Below are 23,574 nucleotides of genomic sequence, written 5' to 3'. Positions count from 1 at the left end.
TGGAGTGCTTATAGCATTGATAGTTATTTTAAAGCAGTAACCATATTCTGTTTGTGTTTCTCTTATTTAGTGGCTTTTTCTTCACAATGGATTTTAAAACCTTAAAATGATAGTTATAACAGCATCTCTCATTTAGCAAATGTTTTCTATAGCTCTAACCACTGTAGCACTTACATTATTGGGTTTTATCCCCCCAAAAAGAAACAGTGCCATAGCATTATTATCTCAATCTCTCAAGTAAGTCAGTTTACCTAGAAAACTGGTAGAGCTGAGGTTTTAGCCCACATCCATCTAATCCCAGCCCAAATTTGTGACCACTCTTCCAGGGGCCAGGGATAATGGCCTTTTCATTGTCAGAACTTTCAGTATGTAATACACTGATTTATAATATTTTTTTCTTCCTTAGTATGTATTTTACATGTTTTTACATTTTCAATTTTCTTCTTCCTTTAATTTCTTTTCTCATTTATTTGAGAATTGCTTACATATTGAAATTCTATATAAGGAAGATTTTTTTAAACCTTCTTTACTTCATTAAAAAAACTAAATTAAATATATTCCACTTCTACTGAATTATGCAGAGTGAAACAGATACTGGATTTCACTAAAGGCAGACTAATTTTTCATATATTAATATATTGAGAAATAATTGTTTTATTAATGCAAAAATAAAGACATATGTTATGTCAAATAAAATAGGGTTCTGGTGAAAACAAACAAAACAGTTTGATTTATTCTATAGTTGCTGAATTGATGAATTGCTATAGTCATCTCTTCTCCTTGTTGGGAGTTCAGTTCAGCTCAGTCACTCAGTCGTGTCTGACTCTTTGCGAGCCCATGGACTGCAGCACGCTGACTTCCCTGTCTATCACCAACTTCCGGAGCTTACTCAAATTCATGTCCATTGAGTTGGTGATGTCATTCAACCATCTCATATTCTGTCATCCCCTTCTCCTCCTGCCTTCAGTCTTTCCTAGCATCAGGATTTTTTCCAATGAGTCAGTTTCTTGCACCAGGTGGCCAAAGTATCAGAGTTTCAGCTTCAGCATCAGTCCTTCCAATGAATATTCAGGACTGATTTCCTTTAGGATGGACTGGTTGGATCTCCTTGCAGTCCAAGGGACTCTCAAGATTCTTCTCCAACACCACAGTTTAAAAGCATCAGTTCTTCAGCACTCAGCCTTCTTTATAGTCCAACTCACACATCCATACATAACTACTGGAAAAACTATAGCTTTGACAGACAGACCTTTGTTGGCAAAGTATATCTCTGCTTTTTAATATGCTGTCTAGGTTTGTTATAGCTTTTCTTCCAAGGAGCAAGCGTCTTTTAATTTCACGGCTTATTTCACCATCTGCAGTGATTTTAGAGCCCAAAAGTTAGTCTGCCACTGTTTCCATTGTTTCCCCATCTATTTGCCATGAAGTGATGGGACCAGGTGCCATGATCTTAGTTTTCTGAATGTTGAGTTTTAAGCCAGGTTTTTCACTCTCCTCTTTCACTTTCATCAAGAGGCTCTTTAGCTCTTCTTCACTTTCTTCACTTTCTACCATAAGCGTGGTGTCATATGCATATCTGAGATTATTATGTTAATTTAGTTTTGAAAGTCATATTTTGCTACTTGACTTAAAATGGCATTCATTTACACAAATATAGGTTTTATGGTTTCCTTAGGATGATTATTTTCTAAAACACTTTCTTTCCTTTTCACTCCTCTTCTACTCATAATTTTTCTCTTCCCTTATTTGGTAGGGGTGAGGGTGTGCAGGGTTTTCTTACAGTTTTAAGGCATAGCTCCCACTTTTGGGTTTCCATTGTAGAGAAATATAGTATTTTATTTGAGATCCCAAGCCATTTACATCAGTGGGAAATAGAAAAATTGATGCCTCAAAGCCTTTTATTAAACTGGAGTAAGAAAAGGTGGAAAACCCCTCAATTTAGTTTTGTGCCTGGAAGCTTTCATTCCTGACCACAAACAGATATTTATTGAAAATACATACCTCTAACTCCTATTGTCCTCTCACTAACTTCAGATTTAAGTGCTGTGGCTTCTAAGAAAATTGTCCTATTTTCACATTGGCATGTTGGATTCTTCTTTAAAGTTTTTTTCATCTAAGTGAAAGGAATGAATTGTTTCACTTGGCAGAAAAATAATATAGAAATAAACAAGATAGAGCCTACTTAGTTATCACACATGGATATTGATGACTGTGCAATTTCAATGAAAAAAATTCCATATGAATATGTCAGAACATATAAAGGAAATTTCTTAGCATAGCATTCAGGGTCTTCCATAGTTTGTCCCTATATTCATTTATAGTTTTATCTCATTTCCTCTTTCACAGCCAGCCATAATACAGGAGATGGCAAAATTAAACTCAATGTTTTGCAAAAAGTGGCAAAGTGATCATCAATGGGCTGTTTATGTAAGACATCAGAGTCTGTTACTTGCTATGTGAGCAAATAGCACTAACACCAGATGCATGTGTCTACTTTGTATTGGATTCTCCTGAAAGCAGATCTGAAGACTGAGGCCTTTATTCAGGTCATTTATTTCAGAGGTAATTACTAGCAGCAAGTGTGAAAGGACCTCAAGCAAAAAGAAACATGCAGGAAAGGAGGAACCAATATATTATTGAGGCTGTCACTATAGACATCAGTTGCTTAAGGACCTCTGAGAAGGGACAGAATGTCTCCCAGAATTGTCTGATCAGTAGATGGAAGCTGAGAATTTTATCCAGTAGCTCCCATCCCCATTGGATGAGGGTTGCTTCTAATGGTGTTGAGTTCCAGAACTTGCAGACTATTTGTGCTTGACCTGAGAATCTCATAGAGACTTGGAGCAGGCCCTGCGAAGGAATAACAGAATGAAGCATGGAATGCACTTGAGGTGGTATATCTTTGGAGGACATGGAACTGTCCCCAGGAATAACAGCCAGAATCAGAGACTGGTCCAATGGATGAGATGTAAAGTACCAAAGGCCTCTAATGTCGTCTGTAATCATAGCTATGAATGTGATGGTAAATGATCATAAATCAGTAAGAGAGATGATCTGGTGAGAAAAGGGTGGGTTGATTGCATTAATTGTGCTGTTTGTGGTTTGCGTGGGGTGAAGGTGCTTTCAAAAGAGATGTCCCCCTGCCTGCTGACTGCGTGCTATACCTTAAGGGTATCTCTCATGTCTAACACAAATCACCATTTTTTGGCCATTTCCTTCTGTCATCTTTTACTCTTTCTGTCTGAATTTTGTTATTTTTACCTCAAATACCTTTCACTATTTCTATTCTGCCTAAGGAAATCCTATTTCAATCTTTAGCACCATATTCCAGTCACATCAGATGCTTGTGATTTGGGAGGATCTATTTTCTTTGCTCGTGATAATCTCTATTCCTAGAATAAGATGTTTGCCAGCTCCAACTCTTAACTTCCTAATCAGTTTTTTAAATGAATTATATATGTCACATCCTTATAGAAATCTCCTTAACCATGACAGTTAATTGTTTTTTATTTGTTTGCACTTCCTGTAAGATACTCATAAAACTCTGTCTCACTTCCTCCCTAAGTTACCACATCTCTGTCATTCTATTATTCCCCAAATTGCTTCAAATGGTGCTTTGCCCTTAGATAGACAACTCAAAATGCATTTGTTACATTGAATGAATATACAAATATCGAAGATTCATTTTGCTCATTATGCATGATGGTATCTTGTATCAGGTAATTTTAGCCATTTTCCAACAGAATCATGAAAACATTGGCACAGAACTTATTTGAAAGCATATTTTCCAGTTTTTCTGTCTTGTCCTACTGAATATAATATGTGGTACCCTTTTTCTTGGTTATCATATTATGTAGTTAGCAACACGTCTTAGGGAAAAAGCAAAAAATGTGTTCTGAGTTAATAGAACCGGACATGGAGCAATGGACAGGTTCCAAATTGGGAAAGGAGCACGTCTAGGCTGTATACTGTTATGCTGCTTATTTAACTTATATGCAGAGTACATCATGTGAAATGCAAGGCTGGATGAAACACAAGCTAGAGTCAAGATTGCAGGAAGAAATATCAGTAACCTCAGTTATGCAGATGACACCACCCTTATGGCAGAAAGTGAAGAGGAACTAAACAGCCTCTTGATGAAAATGAAAGAGGATAGTGAAAAAGCTGACTTAAATCTCAACATTCAAAAAACTAAGATCATGGCATCCAGTCCCATTACTTCATGGCAAATAGATGGGGAAACATTGGAAACAGTGACAGACTTCATTATACTGGGGTCCAAAATCACTGCAGATGGTAACTGCAGCCATGAAATTAAAACTCTTGCTCCTTGGAGGAAAAGTTGTGACAAACCTAAATAGTGAATTAAAAGCAGAGATATACTTTGCCAACAAAGGTCTGTAGAGTCAAAGCTATAGTTTTTCCAGTAGTCATGTGAGATGTTGTACCATAAAGAAGGCTGAACATTGAAGAATTGATGCTTTTGAACTGTGGTGTTGGAGAAGACTCTTGAGAGTCCCTTGGACTGCAAGGAGATCAAACCAGTCAGTCCTAAAGGAAATCAAACCTGAATATCCATTAGAAAGACTGATGCTGAAGCTCTAATACTCTGACCACTTGATACATAGAGCTGATTCACTGGAAAAGACCCTGATGCTGGGAAACATTGATTGCAGAAGGAGAAGGGAACAACAGAAGACACAATGGTTGAATGGCATCACTGACTCAGTGGATGTGAGTTTGAGCAGACTCCAGGAGATGGTGAGGGATAGGGATACCTGGGCTGCTGCAGTCCATGTGGTGGCAAAGCGTCAGATATGACTAAGTCACTGAAATAACAAATTTGGTTTAATCTAAAAAAAATTAATCAAAGTATTTATTCTTTAATTAAGAGTAGATCAGCTATACATCAAACCTCAACTCTATAGATGTTTCAATATTTGTATATGAGATGCTGGATGGAATGAGTAGCAGGGAAAATTAGTTGAAAACTTGAAGAAACAATAATAAAAAAAGAACTGGGGAGTAAATACCTTTAAAATGAAGGAAAGGCAAGGTGGCGCCACTGAGGAAAGATGCAGACCAGAGCAAATATATTCAGTCCTGGAAGAAGATTGCTGTAATTATTCAAGTATTTACAAAAATTGGCATAATCTAAGACAATAGTTATTTGTGTTACTATCAATTTTATATGGTAATAAATCAAAATGTATTCTTTTAAAGCGTAGGAGGACAATCTCAGTCTGACTTTCTGAGTTTAGTTGTAGATAAGAACACACATCAAAGTCTTTTATATGAGAAACAATCCCTCTTTAAACCTGTCTCAATGTAGTTAATAACAAGTTTTATTTCTTAATGTGATAATCAAATTACTAGAAACAGGAGTTTATTCTGTCTCCATGTCTTTGCTCCCATTCACTCTTCCAACCATAGCAATAGGGTTGCTGTTCCCACTTTCCACTAAACTTAGTATTCTAGTGGTCAAATCCCATAGAGAAGTCTTGGTTCTTTTAATTTAACTTATCTTTAAAATACAATTCTGAACCATTTTATCTTCTTGAAATTCCTGTCAGTCTCTTGATTTTCCTTTATTGTAATATTTAATGGCACTGTCTCCTCCTTTAGATTATAAGGAATCCTGTGTTTCCAACATGGCATTTCTCACAATATCTAGCCCTTGGTAGAAATTACGAGGAAATGTGTTCAGAAATACTCATTGAATTGAAAAATCAAATACATAGATAAGGAGATTCAACATATCTGTAATGTGGGTATTAACAATTGTGTTTGGTAGGATAAGTTCATTTGTAGGGCATTGAAACAGAAATTTATTTGAAAGTTTCCCTTTTGGCTGTTGATCATTTGATCTCTGTTTCATGGCCATCATCTCAGTCTCTTTTTAAGGTCCTACTCTTTCATCTACCCATCCGTGCCCATATTACTCATAAGTGGTAATATTTTCTAAGATTTTATTCATGGACATCTCACTGTGAATCTCCGTCTATACCATTCTGTTCACCTCCTTGGTTTGAATTACCTACCTTATGTATGCTAGCTTTCAATCCCGTATCTTTAGTGTAAATCTTCTCTTGGCCCTCCTTCTATATGTTAATGAAAGAAGAAAAGGATAAAGGGGAGAGAAGGTCATTGAAAATAACTCCACCTCTGAGAGATTTCTTCTACTTTTCTCTTACGTGTGTAGAACTAACATACCTTATGCTGCTGCTAAGTCACTTCAGTCGTGTCCGACTCTGTGCGACCCCATAGACGGCAGCCCACCAGGCTCCCCCGTCCCTGGGGTTCTCCAGGCAAGAATATTGGAGTGGGTTGCCATTTCCTTCTCCAATGCATGAAAGTGAAAAATGAAAGTGAAGTTGCTCAGTCGTGTCTGACTCTTAGCGACCCCATGGACTGCAGCCTGCCAGGCTCCTCCATCCATGGGATTTTCCAGGCAAGGGTACTGGAGTGGGCTGCCACTGCCTTCTCCGAACACACCTTATAGTTGCCAGCTAACTCCTAACTTATGATCTGTTGTCTGACTTCACTGGTCTACTCTTTGTGGGCATCAAACGCCCATTCACTTAAGGTCTTCCCCTCTCCTGGAAACACTTAGCACTCTATGCCCTGTGGAAGTAAGTGCTCAGTAAATGTTAATTAGTTGCCATTAGTGATTTACTTTTCTGTATGCTAAGCAGAATCCTTCCTTGGGGATCTTCCTACTGCTTTTGTGAAATTGTTGGGAGCCATAAAATTTCACAGTTCTTCTGAGAAAGCTCCACTATCTTAGATGAAGGTATTTTCTCCCCACCCCCTAATATATAACTATTATGGATTTATCCTATAATTGCTAAAGGAAGAGAGGCACTGTTTTTTTTTTTTTCCTTCCATGTAGCTACATCATTCAACCCCTTGAAAGTATATTAATTCTCATGTAATCCAAAACTAGAATAAGTATCTCCTGGTTTTAAAATACATAGTAAAATGTAATTTTCACAAAAGGCAAATTATAGATTCTGTCTGATATTTATTCATATTTGTGTTTTATTATGTAGGTTATTAAATTAAGTGAGGGAATTGACCAAAAACTTTGGAACCATTCATACTCATTGACATTGTTAATGAAACATTCAAGATATTGTGATCCTTAAAAACTCAATATTATATAAATATAATGCATTAATTTTCCAACTCAGTTTTAAATTTCAGAAAATATCTGCTGAGTAGAGTAATTGCCTGATTGTCATTTATAAGCTTACACATAATCTAATTTAAAAGAACTAATTGTAGCAGAATGTTATACTTGTTTAATAATTTAAGGTGTGAGGGCAGGAACAATTAATGCAAACAAAGAAAATTGGACATCAAACTCATTTATTATTCTCCTTGCTCTATTAATCTGTTATCAACTGGCATAAGCAGTGATCTAACTTGGTTTAATTACCTTGAAGTCTACAATTTAGCTAATCAAAATTTATCATGAGTTTTTCCTACAAGGTAGAAAACATATTATAATTTTGTAATTAGGAAAATACATGCTGTACAATGTTTTTTGTGCACATGCATAAACATTATGAGAGTGCAATTTCTTTGAGGGAAGAATGGAGTACTATCACTTATAATTTGACCTCTAGGCTAAGTACAGTTTAAGAAAAAAATAGTAATTTTTGAGAGCAAGAAAGCTATTGCTTAATAATTTTTTTTCTTGGATATTTATCTTGTTTTAGCTTTGTAAGTGACATTCATACACAGTCTTAAATATTATGATTTTTAAAAGACTGTGCAAAAATATATAAAAGGAATTTTGTAATTACTGAGATTGTAAAAATAGGAAATAATATGAACCATTTTCTGGGGAAAAAAACACAAAACAAAACAATAACAACTGAATTTTTTTACTTCTTCTCAGCTCCGTAAGGCTATCATAGATCATGTGTCAGACTCTTTTTTGGATACAACAGTCCCACTTCTGGTTCTCATTGAAGCTGCCAAGAATGGCCGGGAAAAGGAAATAAAAGAATATGCTGCGATATTCCGTGAACACACCAGCAGGCTTGTAGAGGTAAGTGTGCTGAAATTATAACTACTCTAAATCCAGGAAAATAGGGCTCTCATTCTGCATTTATAGCTGAACTGAGGTCAGATACAAACTTTTGACTATTTATAGCAAATGAAACAGAGATGGGCCAAAGTAATATGAAGGTATGTGTGTCAAATTGTATGAACTATTCCCCACTGGCTCGGAAAAGGAACAATTTATTTAGAAAGAATTGTGAAAATATGATGAATATATTTTCTTAATATATTTTCTTTTCAGAGTTACACACACACACACGAAACCTGGTTAAACATAGCTTTTACCATTACAAATATTTTCTTCATATTCTGATTTAAAAGTATTAAATGCTCTCTGTCATGCCATTTTATTGTTTCTCATCTTTTCATGGTTATGTTACTCCTCAGCCTTTCAAATCATATTCAACTATGAAACATGACTCTAGAATGTAGAATATACAGGGATAGAGAAACCCAGAGTAATTAAGTAGAGATAGTGGATTGGTCCATGTCCCTGTAGAGGCAAGAGGAGATGATAATAAAACTTAATCCTCTTCTGCTTGGAAACTGGAGACATTCCCCATATTTTGGGAGGTGGATTGTCATATGAAGGATCTATGACGTGCTGGACAATTCCTAGAAAACAGATAATGAAATCTGCTGTATTATGGGCATCAGTAATGCAGCCACGGTATAAGAGAAAGCTGAGTGGAAGAATACCCAACACCAGTAAAAAGGTGATAGTACTCACAAGCCCAGGAACCAGTGGCAGGAAGGGGGAAATGTAGTTGAACTGATCCTCATGCTGAACTAGTACCCATTGGTATGACTCTACCAGTTTTTGGCTTGTGTCTAGGCTTATTGTCAGTGCCCATGCTGTGCTGATTATTAAATGTTTTGACTGCCAGAACCTTCCTTTATAGGCCATGAACTCTGTGATGGAACATATGTTTGGGGGCCTAAATTGCTTATCAAATTTGTATTAGAAATAGTTGCCACTTGAATTAGAAACACAGCATTCTATACAACATTTACTAAGGTAGAAGACTTTCCCAACATTTTTAATGTGGATCTTCTGGGAAGGAAATTTCCATGTAACTAGCACTTCCACTATAAACTTTCTGCACCCCAATATTCACAATTAGAAAATGAAAGGAGTGGATAAATAGGTGATTACTAATATAATTTCAGCCCTCAAACTGCCCCACCTCCAACTTTGAAATCTTTGACGTTCCCAAGAATACTATGAGACAGGGCAACTGAGATAATTCCCATTGGCGTTATGTGGAAATAAAGTACAAAACCGAGACCAAGCTGATGAAGAGTCAAAGCTGAGTTCCAGGTTTGCTTGCATTTAACTAATCCAGTCAATTGCTTATTATTTATTTATATATTCCTTCCTGTACTCATTCCTCAAATATTTATTAACTATTCCCACAGGAAAATGTTAAAAATTAAAAGAGAGCAGAACAGAAGGAGCAAGTCATTAAAGGCACCAAACTAAATGTTCAGGCCCCTCTGAATCATGAACCTTTTGTCTAGAAATGTTTTTTCTAAGCTGAAGGAACACTAAATTATGAAAGTAACTTTTTAGTGAAAAATTCTGAGAGTAAAAGTTGGTTTCTGCTAATAAGGTTTCATCCTTTTCCTATTTTCAGTTTCTAATGAGACATAAATCTCTTAAGGTGCTCAATGAAGGACTCCTTGATCACACAGTTTTGGGGAAAAAGTTCTATTTGTCCTTGTGGAGATTTTACATTTCTGAAAAATCCAGATATAAAGAGACCTCTTTAAGTTAAAATTTCCCCAAATCAATTTACCTGAAGTACTCTTTCTTTCATAAAACTTATTAGGAAGGTGCTGCCTTCCAGGACCCTTGAGAATACTACCTTAATTTTATTACCAAATGATAGTTTATTATTCTGTAGATAGAGCTCTAAGAATCTATTTTAAATTTTTAAGGATTTTGAAAATTCTGTATTTAATGTGAATATGAAACAGTAAGAGATTATTGGAATTTTGAGTTACTGAGGGACTTATTCAACTCTCTTTGTTCCCTTAACACATTATAATGAGGTTATGTTGGCTTTGGAATGTTCCATTTCTCATTCTGGTATTACTTAGATACTTGCCTTCGGTTCCAATAAGCTTTTACTACTTAATAAACATTCTCAAACAGTGCTTTAAAACAATAATTTATTATTTACGATTACTCTCTTACTGATTTGTGTGTTGACTGGGCAGTTCTTACGTAGGGTCTCTCATGTTCTTGTTGTCAACTGTTAGTTGGAGATGAAGCCCTTCAAAGGTTTGACTAGGCTAGACATCCAAGATGGTACATTCACAAGTTTGAAAGTGCATGCTTTCTGTCAGCTGGGAGCTTAGCTGTGGTTGTTGACTGGAGCACAAACCAATATATAGCCTTTCCATTGGCTTCAGCTTCTCGCAGCATCATTTCTGGGTTCTGAGATAAGAAGTCCCAAGAGCAAGTCAGAAACAGGAAGTAGAGCTGACATTCCCTTAATGCCTGGGCCCAGAAGTTGATAGAGTGCAGTTTCCACTGTTCTTTATTGACTGAAGCAGTCATAGAGCCTGCCCAAACACAAGGGGATAGGAGGGGGCATGAGACTCCACCTCTAGTTGGAAGGAGCAGCAGAATATTTGTGACCACCTTTAATCTACGCTTCTCTCCTCAGGGCTTCATTTGCTTCAGCTGTAAAGTGAAGGTTAAACAAGATAACAACTAAGGTCACTACCAGTTTCTAAAATAGTAAGATCTGACACATTACAAGAGAGACACTCTGACCTTTCTAAGAGATATAGAAGAAAATGAAAATTGTTTTTAAGTGTACTGCTTGAACACTAGGTTGTTTATATATATCAAGGGAAAGAAAAAAAAAAAAAAAAGGAAACACTGCATTTATCTCCTGGGAAAATTCTTTTTTTGAAAGAAGCTGTCTAACCAAAGCAACAGAGAAAATCATCATTAATTTACTACAAACATTGAGACAGAAGTGTCTGGGGCAGAGTCTGAGTATATAAGACAGCTCAAATATATCATTTTCAGAGGACATTGTGAGTTCACTTTGTATAGACTGATTACCAGTCTTACCACCTCCTTTTTCCTTACCACTGCCCCTATACAGACACGCACATATACCCACCTTATTTCCAAGCTGGGTTATCTGACATAGTAGGGCAAAAGTCTTAAATTCTAAATGATTTCAAGAAAAAGCTATTTTCACTCTGTCTGGGTTTTTTTTTTTTTTTTATTTTATTTTATTTTTTTTTAATATTATTTTATTAGTTGGAGGCCAATCACTTTACAACATTTCAGTGGGTTTTGTCATACATTGACATGAATCAGCCATATAGTTACATGTATTCCCCATCCCGATCCCCCCTCCCACCTCCCTCCCCACCCGACTCCTCAGGGTCCTCCCAGTGCACCAGGCCCGAGCACTTGACTCATGCATCCCACCTGGGCTGGTGGTCCGTTTCACCATAGATAATATACATGCTGTTCTTTCAAAACATCCCACCCTCACGTTCTCCCCCAGAGTTCAAAAGTCTGTTCTGTATTTCTGTGTCTCTTTTTCTGTTTTGCATATAGGGTTATCGCCACCATCTATCTAAATTCCGTATATATGTGTTAGTATACTGTAATGTTCTTTATCTTTCTGACTTACTTCACTGGGTTTTGATACCTCAACTCTGTCAGAGAAATCTGCAATCTAAAAGTGAACTCGTTGAGGGAAGTCTTAAATGTGAAAAAAAAGCCCATTTTTAAAGAATTTCTGTCAGATCTTTGGAGAAAAACTCCGTGTTGTTTAAAGGAATGCTTTAGATAATGGTTAACTTGTGACTTCTATGAAAGGGATAGTAAAAAAGTAGAATGGAACACAAAGGGGAAAAAGCACAAAATGGTAAGAAATTCTGCGGGAAATATGTAGAAAGCAAAACATACTCAGAGCATTGGAGAAAGAAATGGGAATGAGAAGCTGAGTGACCAATAAATTAGGCCTAAACATTCTCATTCTCTAGTAAAGTCATGTCTATTTTATTATTTAGTAAGTAGTAAGTTTAGTATAAGTCTAATATAATATGTGTGTTTTATGTAGTAAGTTTAATATAAAATGACCATGGGTGAATGATGGTTAAAAACCGTGGGCAGTTTCAGTAACTGGAGACCTTAGATCCTTGTGGCTAATTTTATCTTAATGTTGAATTAAGTAACTATTATGCAAAGCTTTCTACTTTGAACATCCAAGTTAGTCTGTGTACTTAGAACCATCAAGACACCATAGGAATGAGAGGCAGGAGTCAAGAGGCTGACATTTTAAATATGATTAGCAATTAATACAAATGTACTCGTTGAATTGTGCTCCACAACACTGATGATGTCTTAGGTCATCATTAACTCTACTGGCTGCCACCAGTCATACTATTAAACAAGAAGTTAAAAATACTAATTTTACCTTAAGAATAAAAATATTCAGTAATTCTTGAGAGTAAGGATTTTATTTCTTATCACTTTAAACCTCCTCTAATAGCAAAGTCTATAAGCTAGTTCTTAATATTATCTGTCTTGAATGAAGAAACGCATTCCTAACACCAATGCAGTCTTCTTTCTCTCTAAAAAGTTGACTGAAGAGTTCCAGTAACTGGACTTGAGATATACGCCTGATCCCAATTATTTAGTAGCATCCCTTTCTACTCTATTGTAAAAGGATGCTTTAAAATAATACTTCATGGTGATAATAGCAAATGCCTTTGCTAATAATTATCAAAACCAGACATTATAAACCCTGCTCCAGAGCTCCTTCAGAAGGAATCTGTAACAATTTGATAACATCTTTTAAGAATTTTGCCCACTTCAGAGATACAGTTTGTAACTTTAATGTGGTAGTATAACTATTATTCAAAACCATGCTATCATATATTAAAAATAGGCATTGTTTTTACAATGGCTGTTATTTAATATTCTCTAAAATTAAATCTTAAAAATTCCACCATTTTTTTTTTTTTTTGGTTTTATTACTATTTGTTTAGCAAGTAAATTCATGCTGAACACTACACTTGCTACCAATTAAATGGTAAAATCTCCTGTTTGTTCCATGGATATTATCATATTAATCATTATTAAGCATTACAGTGTTAATAATCTAGGCCTAAAAATTTCCTGTGAATTAGTGAAGTTTCTTTATGTGAAAGCCAGCTTCGTCAGTGCTTTGACTTATTCATCAAAAATTCATCTGTCTTGATGTACCTTATTTTAGTAAGTTTCATGGGAGCCTTTCATCAAAAAGGAAAAAGTGGGTGGACATTTAATTATAATACTTCCCTCCAACCTACAAAGCTGATTGTTCCCACTCACAAAATGGCAAGCCAGATTTAGCAAAGCCCCAGTGCCAAGAGAGAAGACTTTAGAGGGGACTCTTGCTGTTTGCAAGAAGTGCTCATTGCTATCAGCTCTACTAATGTTGCATTTTGACAGAATGCTGTTCAAGTGTCACACAATGCTTTAATTGATCATCTGTTATAAAATAAGGATATGTTTGGTTATAAATAAATCAGGCTTTTAGAGTCCTATCCCATTCTTCCTCCTTTCCACCCCTCAAGAAGAAAAGAAAAAAAAAAAGAAAAAACTGATATTTACACTTGTGCAAAAACTAACAACTGTTCTCAGTGAGCATCTTGGCAGCTCTCCTCTTTTGCTGGTGAGGGGATATTATAGCTAAGTCAGAAATGTGTTTGCTTATATAGAATAGAGCACACAGGTGTGACTGCCCACTCCCTGGATTAGAAACTACTCAGCATTTTGACCTTCTTTTAGCTAAAAGACATGATGAATTTGATTCTTGAAAGCCTATCCTGAAAGCATGGTGAGTGGCCTTTTCATATTTTAGAGGTTTCTTTACAGATTTTCTATTCATGATCTTTGGAATATAGGGAAAGGTTAGTGAGACAATTATAGATAAGTCAGAGACTTTCTATAACAAATGCAGGTATTTTTTAATGGAATGCAGTGTTTTGGAATTAAGAGGAGAAAGAAAATTATGTGAGATTCGTTTGGGAATTCAGCATGAAGTTAGCAATATTTACATTAAACCTTGAAAACTAGTCAGGATTTGGATTTGAAAAACAAGAACTCTGAGTGGAGATACAGCATAAATAAACTCACAATTCTCATCCCTGTGTTGCAAGAATATAGTAGAAATGAAATCTAGATTGTTAATTGATAGTGTAAAGTGAGTTAGTGGTAGTTGATGAACAGCCTTGAATATTTGAATGCCAGGGTGAAGGAATTAGATATCATCTTATAGAACTGGATCCAGCAAGTTGCTTGTCACTAGGGAAGTCTCTAAAGGGAAGTCATATTGTATAGGGGCAATTTTGAATCCAAACATAAAAATTTCTACCCTTAATAATTGATTTAAATCTCATGAACATAAACTGACATTTAAAAATGTCTGCATCTAAAACCTAATTTATTATCATACATTGAAGAGAAAGAAGAAACTTAGTTTTAATCATGAAATTGGAACAGACAAGCAAATATCTCAGGACTTAACAGTATCTAATAGAAATAGAAGCCAGGCCACACGCATAATTTTAAATTTCCTAGTAGGCATTCTAAAAATAAATAGGTGCTGATGGGCATCTAGGTTGCTTCCATGTCCTGGCTATTATAAACAGTGCTGCAATGAACATTGGGGTGCCCGTGTCTCTTTCAGATCTGGTTTCCTTGGTGTGTATGCCCAGAAGTGGGATTGCTGGGTCATATGGCAGTTCTATTTCCAGTTTTTTAAGAAATCTCCACACTGTTCTCCATAGCGGCTATACTAGCTTGCATTCCCACCAACAGTGTAAGAGGGTCCCCTTTTCATGGCTGATTCATGTCAATGTATGGCAAAAACCACTACAATGTTGTAAAGTAATTAGCCTCCAACTAATAGAAATAAATGGAAAAATAAATATATAAATAAAAATAAACAGGTGAACTAATTTTAATGATGCTTTATTTAATCCAGTACAGTCAAAACATTATTTTGATATGTAATTAATATAAAAACTATTGATGAGACATCCTTTTTTGTACTAAGTCTTAGAAATCTGGTGTATATTTACACTTAAGGCCTGTATTTACTAGCCATATTTCAAGTACAAAATAGCCACAAGTGGCTCATGGCTATATTTTAGACAGTGCAGTTCTAGACAGATAATTAGCAAGTTGAGTACAGGAGTGTATTCATTCACTACCTGATTCATTTAACATGTGTTCAGTCCCTACGTGTGCTAGATTCCTGACATACTATCTAGAACCTTTGTTGTTGTTTCTCTGGCTGGATATATAAGTAAATGTAACATTTAATAAATCATTGTTGGATGAATTAGTGTATAAAAATGTAGTTGAATGTCCATTAATCCTGCTGCTGCTCCTGCCAAGTTACTTCAGTCGTGTCTGACTCTGTGTGACCCCATAGATGGCAGCCCACCAGGCTCGCCCATCCCTGGGATTCTCCAGGCAAGAACACTGGAGTGGGTTGCCATTTCCTTCTCCAGTGCATGAAAGTGAAAAGTGAAAGTGAAGTCGCTCAGTCGTGTCCGACCCTTAGCGACCCCATGGACTGCAGCCTACCAGGCTCCTCCATCCATGTATTTTCCATTAATCCTAGGAAATCTTTAAAGATGGTAACAGCGTGACTTACTAAGTAAAAAGTGAAATATGAAGACTTTCTTGATGTTCTTTGGAAAGTTGCTCAGTATCTCATATCTGACCTGTGAAGGCCATTCAGTTCAGTTCAGCCACTCAGTGTCCGACTCTTTGCGACCCCAAGAACTGCAGCACTCCAGGCGTCCCTGTCCATCACCAACTCCCAGAGTTTACTCAAATTCATGTCCATAGAGTTGGTGATGCCATCCAACCATCTCATCCTCTGTCATCCCCTTCTCCTCCTGCCTTCTATCTTGCCCAGCATCAGGGTCTTTTCCAGTGAGTTAGCTCTTCACATCATGTGGTCAAGTGTTGGAGTTTCAGCTTCAGTTTCAGTCCTTCCAATGAGTATTCAGGACTGATTTCCTTTAGGATGGACTGGTTAGATCTCCTTGCAGTCCAAAGGACTCTCAAAGGTCTTCTCCAATATCACAGTTCAAAAGCATCAATTCTTCAGTGCTCAGCTTTCTGTATAGTCCAACTCTCACATCCATACATGACTGGAAAAACCATAGCTTTGACTAGCTGGACGATTGTTGGCAAAGTAATGTCTCTTTCATATGCTGTCTAGGTTGGTCATAGCTTTTCTCCCAAGGAGCAAGTGTCTTTTAATTTCATGGCTGCAGTCACCATCTGCAGTGATTTTGGAGCCCCCCAAAATAAAGTCTGTCATTGTTTCCATTGTTTTCCCATCTATTTGCCATGAAGAGATGTGACCAGATGCCTTGACCTTAGTTTTCTGAATGTTGAGTTTTAAGCCAACTTTTTCACTCTCCTCTTTTACTTTCATCAAGGGGCTCTTTAGTTCCTCTTCACTTTCTGCCATAAGGGTGGTGTCATCTGCATATCTGAGGTTATTGATATTTCTCCCGGCAACCTTGATTCCAGCTTGTGCTTCATCCAGTCCAGCATTTCTCAAAATGTGCTCTGCATATAAGTTAAATAAGCAAGGTAACAATATACAGCCTTGATGTACTCTTTTCCCAATTTGGAACCAGTCTGTTGTTCCATGTCTGGTTCTAACTGTTGCTTCCTGACCTGCATACAGGTTTCTCAGGAGGCAGGTCAGGTGGTCTGGTAGTCCCATATCTTTCAGAATTTTCCACATTTTCTTGTGATCCACACAGTCAAAGGCTTTGCTGTAATCAATAAAGCAGAAGTAGATGTTTTTCTGGTATTCTCTTGCTTTTTTGATGGTCCAATGGATGTTGGCAATTTGATCTCTGGTGCTTCTGCCTTTTCTGAATCAACTTGAACATCTGGAAGTTCACAGTTCACATACTGTTGAATTCTGTCTTGGAGAATTTTGAGCATTACTTTGCTAGTATGTGAGATGTGTGCAATTGTCCAGTAGTTTGAACATTCTTTGGCATTGCCTTTCTTTGAGATTGGAATGAAAACTGAATTTTTCCAGTCCTGTGGCCACTGCTGAGTTTTCCAAAGTTGCTGGCATATTGAGTGCAGCACTTTCACAGCATCATCTTTTAGGATTTGAAATAGCTCACCTGGAATTTCATCACCTCCACTAGCTTTGTTCATAGTGATGCTTCCTAAGACCCACTTGACTTTGCATTCCAGGATGTCTGTGATGGTGAATGATCACACCATCATGGTTATGTGGGTCATGAAGATCTTTTTTGTGTAATTCTTCTGTGTATACTTGCCACCTCTTCTTATATCTTCTGCTTCTGTTAGGTCCATACCATTTCAGTGCTTTATTGCGCCCATCTTTGCATGAAACGTTCCCTTGGTATCTCTTTTTCTTGACGAGATTGCTAGTCTTTCGCATTCTATTGTTTTCCTCTATGTTTTTTGCATTGGACTCTGAGGAAGGCTTTCTTGTCTCTCCTTGCTGTTCTTTGGAACTCTGCATTCAGATGCCCTGCTCCATTATAGAGTGCGGGTAACAGTAAACTGGAAGGGCTGACCCTGGAACGCCGTGTAATGTGGACAGCACTGTTTGGTGTCTTCTTCCCTTTCCTCTCTTTAACATGTTTCTTTTTTTCCCCAAAAATCTTATCTGGAAAGAGCTTACTTGAGTCTCCAAACCCCATGAGCAATGAAAATTTCCTTTTAGGAAATTCATTTTATAAGGTAATTTGAAATATATTGTAGTTGTTGAACCTTTGTGTACAACTTCCAGATACAGATAGAAGCATTTTTCAGGAACATTAACAGGCCAAAAAATAGGCATGTGCAAAAATACCTTGTGCTGAAATTGTGTACTCAATATTTTGATATATAATTAATTAATACAAAACTTCTCTGAAACTTGAAACTTCCCCATATTACTCTCCATGATTGTATTTGGCCAAAAGTTAACAAGCAAACATGCTGGCCATTACTGATGAATAATCTGAAACCTAGAAGCCACCAAGTTTTTTTTTTTTTGAATCAACAGTCTGATTATGCAAGTTGGAGATGACCTGTTTCTTTTAATCAATTCACTAATCCACTCAATTAAAAAGAAATTGAGTCCCTACATAATGTGATCTATTAATGTCATTTATACAGATTCCTGCAATTTAAAACTGGTTTCATTTTTGTCTTTTGTGTTTTAAAATGTATGCTTTGACTCACCTGTTTAGGTGACTTTAGCAAATTAATTAGCCTCTATGGAATTCAATTTAATTATTCATAGATGGAAAAAAAAAGGATTAAATAATCTTTTATTGACATTTAAAATTCTAGAAACCAGAAAAGGTTTTTGTTTTTTTGTCTGTTTTTTATGGATGAAGTTAAAGAATTGGAAGTGTGGTTATTTATGGATTTCATAGGATAAAGTTACTTTTTTTAGTAATAAGAAGAGAAAAACTGTGGAAGAAACTAAAGGAAAATAAATTATTTAGCAATCTGTACCAGCATCATGTAAAGCACTTTATACTCAGTAGCTCATATTAATGCTCACAATATGATTGAGAAAGATATTTTATTACCATTTTCCTGATAAGGAAACTGTAGCTGGAAGAAAGGAAGCAACTAGCCTAATATCACACATTTAATAAATGGCAGAGTAGGGAATCAACTTGGTTTTATCAATGGCAGGGATTAAATAAATAAAGGTAGCACAATAAATCTAAAAATAGAAAGTGAACCCAAGTTTCACTCATTTAATTCCTTGATGGTGAGAGCAGAAACCCTTCCGAATGCCTTTTAGATGAGAGACCTGCCAGTAAGTGGATCAAGTTGCAAAAGTTCCAAGAGTTGACTTTATTTTTTTTCTAAGACTCTCTAATCTTATTCCACCTTCCTTAGCTAGAAAAGCAGAAAGTCAGAAGTACATGTTTTCACTCGTGAAATACTTCTGCATTCAGGTGTTCTTCATAACTCCTGGTTAACTATTTAGCTAATGCTTAGTGGTTAGTCCAGGATATAAGACCCAAATGAGATCAGTACAGGTAGTTCATTTGTAAGATAATTGTCCAGAACTTGAAATATATTTTGACTTATAATCAGTGCTATTTACACTGTTTAGCATTCTTAGTCTGCAAAAGCCTATAAAATTAAAATTTGCAGAGCACTGTGTTAGAAGTATTTTTCCTAACCTAAATATGCATTTAGAGGTGCCCCCCTCACCTTGTGGTGCAGAGCATCACTAAGGTAGGTGCAGAAAATTCAAATATTTGCAGTAGAGGACAAGCTAGTAATAAATGTAAGGGTTCCATGGGATGGCCTCTGATGAAATGGAGGAGATAAACCTAATGAAATGACTGGCCTCAACTCATCTCTGGAGAAGGCAATGGCACCCCACTCCAGTACTCTTGCCTGGAAAATTCCATGGTTGGAGGAGCCTGGTGGGCTGCAGTCCATGGGGTCGCTGAGTGTTGGACACGACTGAGAGACTTCACTTTCACTTTTCACTTTCATGCGTTGGAGAAGGAAATGGCAACCCACTCCAGTGTTCTTGCCTGGAGAACCCCAAGGACGGGGGAGCCTGGTGGGCTGCTGCCTAGGGGGTTGTACAGAGTCGGACACGACTGAAGCAGCAGCAACGCATCTTTGGTCAGTTATTGCTATGCATAAATGCAGACCCTGGATTCTGACATTATAATTTCTTAAAAGAATCCAGAAATACAGATTTTAATGTAAAATTCTTTTAATTTCTAGGTGTAGACGACTAAATCACTTTAAAACAAAATTAAAGCAAAACCAGAATTTCATCATTTGTGCCAATACATAATGCCAGAGACCAGTAGAATTTCAGTCTCTGCTCTGAGGTCAAGTTTTGAAAGACAAGCTCTAGCAAGATGTATTTTTGTAGGAAATTTAGATAATATCTGGCGAATGTCCTGATGGTAAGAATTGGGTATTGAAGCTAGGTAGTAAAATATGGAAAGAAGTTGGTTTAGGGAAGTGGGTTCATTTCAATTTTCTTTCCTCTATTTGTTAATCTTTGAAATAGGAGATAAATTGAAAAGGATTAAGAGCTCAGAGATGATAAGGTTTCCTCTTATCATCTCTGTTGCTTGGAAGCAATTCTAGGCTAGAAATGGGGAGACATACAGGGGGATCTTGCCAAAGGACATTTCATATGTATGTTAAACTCAGTTAAAGCTATAACTTGTGTATGTTCAATACATTCCTTTTATAAGAAATCAGTTAGCCTGACACTTTCTGCAAAAGGAAGTGTTATATTTGATGCTTTTAAAAAAATGCCCCCATTACTGAAAATTGAGTCAAATTTACTTTGCATTCGTTTGATCACTTTGTCTATCGTATAAGGAACATGAAAAGAGACTTGGGTTTTCTAGATCATTCTTTGACAGTTTTGTGAAATTATGCATGGAGTCCCAAAAGAAAAGCAGAACATCTTTAGAGGATTTGAATTGTGTGCTTTGAATCAGTCTGTTAAATGACTGCTACAAATTCTCTTTCTCCTTCCCTCATCTTTCACTTAAACTCTCCTTCTCACTCTTTCACTCCAGCTATAGCTATAGTCAAATTATTATTCATTGTGTCAAAGGAGAACATCTAGTTGCTTTAATTTTCCTTTGCTGGCAACATGATGTCTAAAGAGTTGGCATTATGTTTGCAAAAAGACATCTATCCTCAAATAAGTATTTTTTAAGGCGTGAACTGCGCTGGTGCTGGGGGTTCAATCACAGACAGAAAAAGACTTTGCCCTATTGGAGCTTGTCGTCAAGGAGGCAGTGAATGGTAATTGTGTATGGTTGTGCATTGGAGAAGGAAATGGCAACCCACTCCAGTGTTCTAGCCTGGAGAATCCCAGGGATGGGGTCGCACAGAGTCAGACACGACTGAAGTGACTTAGCAGTAGCAGCAGCAGTGATAAATGATGTGAATGAACTACTGGGTTCTATGAGGACATTTAAGGTTATTGGGTAGGTTTAGGATAAAAACATTACAGTTTTGGAGAACTGACTTCTAAGCTGTCAACATAAAAGGATTTTTTTGTTAAAAAGTCAGATTAGGGGCTTCCCTGGTAATCCAGTGGTTAAGACTGCACTTCCAATGCAGGGGGCACAGGTTTAATCCCTGGCCAGGGAGCTAAGATCCCACATGCCAGGCAGCCAAGAAGTTAAATAAATAAATGAAACTGTGTCTGAAAAAAAAGTCAAATTAGTCAAAGGAGAAGTAGAAAGAGGGGTATTTTAGGGATAGGATTGAACTGGCACATTAATTTGCCAGAAATAAGCAGTGCAGATTTTCTTATATGGTACCAAATTATAAGAAACTGTCAAACGTCTTTTTCTAAAATGGCTATTTTGCCTTCCCTTCAGCAATGTGTACAATTTCCAGTTGCTCCATATCCTTGCCAGTGCTTGGTATTGTCAAACTTTTTGTTTTGCCTTTCTAATGTGTATAATTATTTTATTATGCCTCTAATTTGCATTTACCTAATCACTCATGATGTTGCATATCATTTTTATGATAAAATTATAAAAATATAATTCTTTATAATTTACCTATTAAAATATATACATTCCAGTGATTTTTAGAATATTCAGAGTTGTGCAGCCATCACAATCAATTTTAAAGCATTTTAATTTCACCTAAACTAGATAATCACTAATTTACTTTCTGTCTCTGTAGATTTGCCTATTCTTGATGCTATGTATAAGTGGGACCATACAACATGTGGTCTTTTGTGACTGGCTTCTTTTACTCAGCATAATGTTTTCAAGTTTCATCATGTGTAGCATGCACCGGCACTTCATTCCCTTTTATGGCTAATTCTGTGTGTGGGTATATCATGATTTATTTGTTTATTCATAAGTTGTTGGGCATTGGGCTCTTTCCACCTTTTGGCTATTATTTGTAATTCTGATGAACATTTTTATATAGGTTTTTGTGTGGGCATGTGTTTTTATTTCTCTTGGGTACATACCTACCAGTGGAATTCCTGGGTCATGTGATAACCCTGTATTTACCACATGTGATGACCCTGTATTAACCATTTGAGAAACTGCCAGACTCTTTTCTAGCAGTACCAGGCTCTATTTTACATTCCTACCAGCAATGTGTGAGGGTTTCAGTTCTACTCATCCTTGTCAACACTTATTGTTTACCTTTGATTACAGTCATCCTAGTGGGTACGTCTCATTGTTGCTTTGGTTTGCAACTCCTCCATGGCAAATTACGTTACACATAATTTCACTTGCTTGTTGCCTACTTGTATATCTTTTCTAGGTAAATATTAGTTTAAATCTTTGACTCATTTTGCAAATTGGATTGTTATCTTTTTATTATTGAGATATAGTAGTTCTTTCTATATTCTAGAGGCAAGTCCCTTATTGGATATGTGATTTGCAAAGTTTTCTTCCATTTTGTGTGTTGTCTTTTCATTTCTTGATGGCACCCTTTGAAAGTCAAAAGCTTTAAATATTGACAAAGTTCTATTTACCTCTTTTTTTTATTTTGTTCTTTGTGCTCTTGGCTTCATATCTAAGAAACCATTGACTAATTAAAAGTTATGAAGATTTGTGCTTATGTTTCATTCTAGGAGTTTTATACATTTAACTGTTACATTTGTGTATTAGATTAACTATGAGTCAGCTTTTATTTATGGTATTGCATACATGAGAAAACTCTAATATTATTAGTTTTATGCAGTCTCCTTGTTGCTCAGTGATAAGGAATTTGCCTACAATGCAGGAGATGCAGGTTTGATCCCTGGGTTGGGAAGATCCCTTGGACAGAGGAGCCTGAAAGCCTGCAGTTCATGGGATCGTGTAAGAGTCAGACATGACTTAGCAATTGTTAACAACAACAAATTCATTAGTTCCAGAACCATTTGTTGAAAAGGCTACTATCTTCTAATTGAACCCTATAAATCAACAGACTAAAAATATGAGTGTTTATTTCTTGACTCAGTTCTATTCCATTGATCTATATGTCCATTATTATGTCAGTGCCGCTCTATCTTAATTGCTGTAGTTTTGTTGTAAGTTTTAAAATCAGAAAATGTGAGTTCTCCTCCAGTTTTGTTCTTTGTTTTTCAATATCGTTTTGGCTATTATGAGTCCTTTGAATTTCCATATGAATTTTGGGATAAGTATGTCATTTCTGAGGGAAAAATACGTGGAATTTTGATAGGGACTGTGTTGCATCTGTAGATTAATTTGGTGCATATTTCCATCTTTACAATTTTAACAATGTTAAATCTTCTGATCCATGAATGTGAAATGTCTTTCCATTTACTTAGATCTGCTGTAATTTATTTCAACAATTTCTTGTAGTTTTCAGCATATAAGTTTGTGCTTCTTTAGTTATTCCTAGCATTTTGTTCCTTTTGATGCTATTATACATGTTATTGTTTCTTATTTTTATTTTGGTTTTTTTTT

General features: G+C 36.3%; 1 protein-coding gene across 1 annotated transcript in view; it reads left to right on the top strand.

Annotated features, from left to right (window-relative positions):
* The window catches only part of CTNNA3 (catenin alpha 3), a 1,724,101-nt gene that overhangs the window by 874,181 nt on the left and 826,346 nt on the right, over window positions 1–23,574 (top strand). Inside the window, exon 8 of the mRNA XM_065919867.1 lies at window positions 7,907–8,059. Coding sequence (XP_065775939.1) covers window positions 7,907–8,059 — 153 coding nt within the window. The remainder of the gene's footprint in view (window positions 1–7,906; window positions 8,060–23,574) is intronic.

The sequence above is a fragment of the Muntiacus reevesi genome, chromosome 2, assembly GCF_963930625.1.
Source record: "Muntiacus reevesi chromosome 2, mMunRee1.1, whole genome shotgun sequence".
NCBI classification, from domain to species: domain Eukaryota; kingdom Metazoa; phylum Chordata; class Mammalia; order Artiodactyla; family Cervidae; genus Muntiacus; species Muntiacus reevesi.
Note: the sequence above shows the minus strand (reverse complement) of the source record. Positions and strands in the feature narration are given on the sequence as shown.